The sequence below is a fragment of the Chiloscyllium plagiosum genome, chromosome 10 (assembly GCF_004010195.1).
Source record: "Chiloscyllium plagiosum isolate BGI_BamShark_2017 chromosome 10, ASM401019v2, whole genome shotgun sequence".
NCBI lineage: Eukaryota > Metazoa > Chordata > Chondrichthyes > Orectolobiformes > Hemiscylliidae > Chiloscyllium > Chiloscyllium plagiosum.
Genome location: NC_057719.1, coordinates 1,876,600 through 1,882,877, shown reverse-complemented (window position 1 = coordinate 1,882,877; position 6,278 = coordinate 1,876,600). Strand labels below are relative to the sequence as shown.

General features: G+C 45.8%; 1 protein-coding gene across 1 annotated transcript in view; it reads right to left on the bottom strand.

Moving 5' to 3' along the window:
* The window catches only part of LOC122553913, a 14,511-nt gene extending 9,359 nt beyond the window's left edge, over window positions 1-5,152 (bottom strand). The window contains exon 1 of the mRNA XM_043698421.1: window positions 4,990-5,152. Within this exon, the coding sequence (XP_043554356.1) occupies window positions 4,990-5,152 (163 nt within the window). The remainder of the gene's footprint in view (window positions 1-4,989) is intronic.
* Window positions 5,153-6,278: the final 1,126 nt, after the last annotated feature.

Genomic DNA, 6,278 nt, shown 5'->3' with positions numbered 1-6,278 from the left:
AACTCAGCACCACCTTCCTAAACTGCAATCTTCTTCCCGACCTCTCCCCCCCACCCCCACTCCGGCCTATCACCCTCACCTTAACCTCCTTCCACCTATTGCATTTCCAACGCCCTCATCCAAGTCCCTCCTCTTTTTATCTTAGCCTGCTTTCCTCATTCCTGAAGAATGACTCATGCCCGAAACGTCGATTCTCCTGCTCCTTGGATGCTGCCTGACCTGCTGCGCTTTTCCAGCAACACATTTTCAGCTAATATCTAGAGTAGTCCCTGTTGTAGGGTGGCTCAGCGGTTAGCACTGCTGCCTCACAGAACCAAGGATCGAGGTTCGATTCCAGCTTTGGGTAACTGTCTGTGTGGAGTTTGCACATTCTGCCTGTGTCTGCGTGGGTTTCCTCTTGGGGCTCCAGGTTCCACCCACAGTCCAAAGATGTGCAGATTAGGTGGATTAACCATGGGAAATGTAGGGTTACAGGGACAGGGTGGGCGCTGAGTGGGTCTGGGTGGGATGTTTTTCAGAGGGTCAGTGTGGACTTGATGGGCTGAATAGCCTGCTTCCACACTGTAGGGATTCTGTGACCAGAAAGCAGAACTGCAAATGCACCTCAAGATTCCAAATGGAATTTCCCATCCTCAGTGAGATGGAAAAGCTGAAGGAAAAAGTTGGCATTGTGTATTCTAGTCGAAAGGAAATCATGATTGCAACTCTGATGTCGAGGTGGTTAGATTTGCCATATGGAATGGGTTCTTGGATGCATAACTAGAACTCCCCAACTGTGAACATGAAAGGGACACTTCAGTAAGAGCTGAATATGCCAGTATCATCAGTGCTTCTGCTCCGAATCATGCCTCTGTTGAAGATGTTAAAGGAAAGATCTATTCTAACTTTGATGAAGACTTATACATTTAATGGTAAGGTCCTGGGGAGTGTTGCTGAACAAAGAGACCTTGGAGTGCAGGCTCATCGTTCCTTGAAAGTGCAGTCGCAGGTGGATAAAGTAGTGAAGAAAGCATTTGGTACACTTGCATTCTATTGGTTGCTGCATTCAGTATAGGGGTTGGGAGGTCATGTTGTGCCAGTACAGGACATTAGTTAAGCGACTTTTGGAATGTGTGGTCTCCCTCCCATTGGAAAGGTGTGAAACTTGAAAGGTTTAAGAAAAGGTTTACAAGGATGTTGCCAGGGTTGGAGGATTTGAGCTATAGGGAGAGGCTGAACAGGCTGGGGCTGTTTTCCCTGGAGGTCGGAGGCTGAGGGGTGACCTTTTAGAGGTTTACAAAATTATGAGGAGCATGGATAGGATAAATAGACAAAGTCTTTTGCCTGGGGTGGGGGAGTCCAGAACTAGAGGGCATAGGTTTAGGGTGAGAGGGGAAAGATATAAAAGAGACCCGAACGGCAACTATTTCACGCAGAGGGTGGTATGTGTATGGAATGAGCTGCCAGAGGAAGTGGTGGAGGCTGGTACAATTACAGCATTTAAAATGTATCTGGAGGGGCATATGAACAGGAAGGGTTTAGAAGGATATGGGCCATGTGCTGGCAAATGTGACAGATTAATTTAGGGTATCTGGTCAGCATGGACAAGTTGGACCGAAGGGTCTGTTTCCGTGCTGTACCTCTCTCTGACTCTGAGTCCTTAGACCATAAGACGTAGGAGCAGAAATTAGGCCATTCAGCCCATCGAGTCTGCTCCGCAATTAGATTAGATTCGATTCCCTACAGTGCGGAAACAGGCCCTTCAGCCCAACTAGTCCACACCGACCCTCCAAAGAGTAACCCACCCGACCCATTCCCTCTAACTAATGCACCCAACTCTACGGGCAATTTAGCATGACCAATTCACCTGACCTGCACATCTTTGGACTGTGGGAGGAAACCGGAGCACCTGGAGGAAATCCACGCAGACACGGGGAGAATGTGCAAACTCCGCACAGACAGTCGCCTGAGGCTGGAATCAAATCCGGGTCCCTGGCGCTGTGAGGCAGCAATGTGCCGCCCTGATACTGATAAGTTTCTCAACCCCATTCTCCCGTTTTCTCCCAGTAACCCCTCATTGATGCTCAAGAACCTATCAATCTAAGTCTTGAATATTCTCATTGACCTGGCCACCACAGCCTTCTGTGGCAGTGAATTCCATAGCTTCACGCTGTCTGGCTGAAGAAGTTTCTCCTTTTCTCGTTCTAAAAGGTCTTCCCTTTACTCTAAGGCTGTGTCCTCGGGTCCTCGTCTCTACTGCCAATGGAAACATCTTCTCAACATCTACTCGTTCCAAGCCTTTCAGTATTCTGTATGTTTCAATTAGATCCCCCTCAACTTTCTAAATTCCATCAAGTATAAACCTCGAGTCCTCAAACATTCCTCATATGTTAAGCTTTTCATTCCTGGGACCGTTCTTGTGAACCTCCTCTGAACATGTTCCAAGGCCAGTACAGCCTTCCTGAGATATGGGGTCTAAAACTGTACATAATACACCAAATAATTCTATGATTTTTATCTTGAGAGAATCGAGGACTAGAACTCCCAAGTCTCATTGCACTTCAGAATTCTGAAGTTTCTCCCCATTTAGAAAATAGTCCATGCCTCTATTCTTCCTACCAAAGTGCATGACCTCACATTTTCCTGTGTTGTACTCCCTCTTCTTTGCCCATTCTCCTAACCTGTCCAAATCCTGCTGCAGCCTCCCCACCTCCTCAATGCTACCTGTCCCTCCACCTATCTTTGTATCATCTGCAAACTTAGTAAGAATGCCCTCAGTTCCTTCATCTAGATCGTTAATGTATAAAGTGAAAAGTTATGGTCCCAACACTGAGCCTTGCAGAACACCACTTGTTACCAGCTGCCATCTGAGAAGGACCCTTTTATCCCCACTCTTGGCTTTCTGCCAGACAGCCAAACTTCTATCTAGTATCTTGCCTCTGACACCATGGGCCCTTATCTTATTCAGTAGCCTCCTTGTCAAAGGACTTGTCCAGGTAGATAACATCCATTGGCTCGCGTTGGTCTAACCTGCTTGTTACCTCCTCAAAGAATTCTACCAGATTTGTCAGGCATGACCTCCCCTTGATGAAACCATACTGACTTTGCCCTTTTTTACCATACACTTAGAGTCATAGAGTCTACAGCATGGAAACAGACCCTTCGGTCCAACCTGTCCATGCCGACCAGATATCCCAACCTAATCTAGTCCCACCTGCCAGCACCCGGTCCATACCCCTCCAAACCTTTCCTATTCATATACCTATCCAAGTGCCTTTTGAATGTTGCAATTGTACCAGCCTCCACCACTTCCTCTGGCAGCTCATTCCATACACGTACCACCCTCTGTGTGAAAAAGTTGCCCCTTAGGTCTCTTTTATATCTTTCCCCTCTCACCCTAAACCTATGCCCTCTAGTTCTGGATTCCCCAACCCCAGGGAAAAGACTTTGTCTATTTATCCTATCCACGCCCCTCATAGTTTTGTAAACCTCTATATATTCCAAATATTCAGAAATCTAATCCTTCACAATGGGCATTCCGAAAGGAGGAGAGATCATTCTTCTGGGATTGCCTCCAATGTGTTGAGAGGAAACATTGGGACAAGCCAGCAAGGAAACAGTTGGAGATAAAATGGTGTCCACCTGACAAAGTTTGCCCAACAAGGCCTCATTATAACAGTGAGGAAGGCAGAGGGTGGCATCACCAAATCAGATGTAACAGAAACAGAAACTAGGAGAATGGAATGGAGTCTTTGCAGGAAACAGGGTGTGAGGAAATGTGCACGAGGTAACTGTGGAAGTCAGTGGGCTTGTAATGGATATTAATGGATGATCTATCTCCAGAAATGGAAACAGAGAATTCAACAAAGGGAAAAGACAAAGATGGATTGGGTGAAGCTGAGAGAAGGATGGAAACTGGAAGCGAAACTGAATAATTTTTCCAATTTTGTATGAGAGCAGGAAGCAGCACTGATGATATCATTGATGTAATAGAGTTGTGAAAGGGACACCAAGTATGGTGTCCACAAACCCCACAAAGAGACTGAGGTATGACTGGACCCATGCAAGTATTTACCCATAGCCACGCCCTTTAATTTTACCACTTTCAATATTCAATCCCTCCAACACAGATGTTCAGTAGCAGCAATGTGTACGACATACAAGGTACACTGCAGGAATTCATCAAGACGTCTTAGACAGCACCTTCCAAACCCATGACCACTTCCATCTCGAAGGTCAAGAACAGCAACTACATGGGAAGTTCCCCTCCAAGCTACTCACCATCCTGACCTGGAAATATATCGCTGTTCCTTCACTGTCACTGGGTCAGAATCCTGGAATTCTCTCCCTAAGGGCTTTGCGGATTTATCATAGGCCCTTCGGTCCAACAAGTCCATACTGACCCTCCAAAGAGAAACCCACCCAGACCCATTCCCCTACTCTATTATCCAATATTTACCCCTGACTAATTCACTTAACCTACACATCCCTGAACACTCTACCTTCAGAGTATGGACTGCAGCAGTTCAAGAAGGCAGCTCGCCCCCACTTTCTCAAGGACACCTCGGGGCGATAAATGCTGGCCTGGCCAGCTACGTCCACATCTCACAAGTGAATAAAAAAGGCCTGCTGTTAAACAAGTCTGGAAAGTCTCAGCATATCCAACTTCATTTCAGACCATTGAGATCAAATAAAGTCAGTGGCTCTGGATATCTGTTACCAGACCATTGGGTTGGAGTTTCAGTGTCACCAGGCCTGGGTCAGTGGAAATGGTGCTGAAATATCCCTTCCTATCAGCAAAATCTCACTTCCTTCACCTTTTGGCCTAACCCTCTTAATAGTCGAATATTATTTAATATTTATTACCCAGTCTTGGTCACCCTGTAGCTACATCTCCATACAGGCGATTAAATCATATCCTTTGACTTCTTCGAGTGTCATCATTCACTTCATGATCCTGGGAGCTAACCTTTGATTATTACCTTCAGAGGTTCTGCTTTTCAGTCTCACCTAACTCCCTAAATTTTATTTTCAGGAGCTCATCCCTCTTCTTCTCTGTGTTGCTGGTGCCAATGTGGAGAATATCCGCTGATTCTTCATCCTCCCTAGAAAGTATGTCCTGCAGCCATTCTGTGATGTCTTTGATCCTGACACCAGGGAGGCAGTATACCATCCTGGAGTCATGTCTATACTGACAGAAATATCTGTCTCTCCTCCTAAGTATTGAATCACCTACTGCTAATATCCATTCGTATTCCTCTCCATTGTACACTACAGCCATTTGCGGTTCCACATGTTTGTCTCTTGCTATATTGCAATCACTTTTCAATGTACTCATTCACAGGATGTGAGCATCACTGGCTAGGTCAGCATTTATTGCCCAGGGAGTCAATCCCATTGCTGTTGGTCTAGAGTCACATGTAGGCCAGACCAGGTAAGGATGGCAGTTTCCTTCCCTAAAGGACATTAGTGAACCAGATGGGTTTTCCAACAATTGACAATGGATTTGTGGTCATCATTAGACTCTTAATTCCAGAAATTTATTGAATTTAAGTTTCACCATCTGTCATGGCAGGATTCAAACCTGGGTCTCCTGAATATTACCTGGTCTCTTGATTAACAGTCCAGTGGTAATATGCCTCCCTCATGAATCTCACCCTCTCCAATTTCCAAAATGGGATCCAGCCAGTGAGTGGGTTAGACATGTGGGGCTTCTGCACACCTGCATGATCTTTCTGGTCACCTCTCTGCTCTTAGTCTATTGTGTGACCACCCTGATAAATGCACTATCTACATAGTTCTCAGTTTCCCAAAGATGCCCCACAGTGACTCCAGCCATCATTCAAGTTCGACAATGCAGAGCTCAGGATTTTGCAGCAAGAGATGGTTCCCACACAAATGATCATCGAGGCCATATAAAGCATTCACAGCTCCCCATGTGGAAGGCACAGAGTGGGCCTTCCACATAGCTGGGCTGTCCTACCACACCTTGGCCTTACTTTTAGACTACTTAAATGAGCAGTGAGGAAGTAATGTTTCAAAGAACCTGGTTTTGACTCTAACTGCATCCCTCACGGTTCCTTTCTCACACTCCCTAAGCAATGCTGACTGCCCATCTTAAAATCTTCATCTCTCTCATTCCTCCAAGAAAATAATTAAACCTGTCACCCTGATGGTATTCCAGCCGATGTCCATAAAGCTTAGTTCATACCAAGAATTAAATCATTTGTCCTTCTATGGATTTGGGAGGAGAAAGACCTACTTCTGACTTAAAGAATACAAAACCCGTAACCACCTGC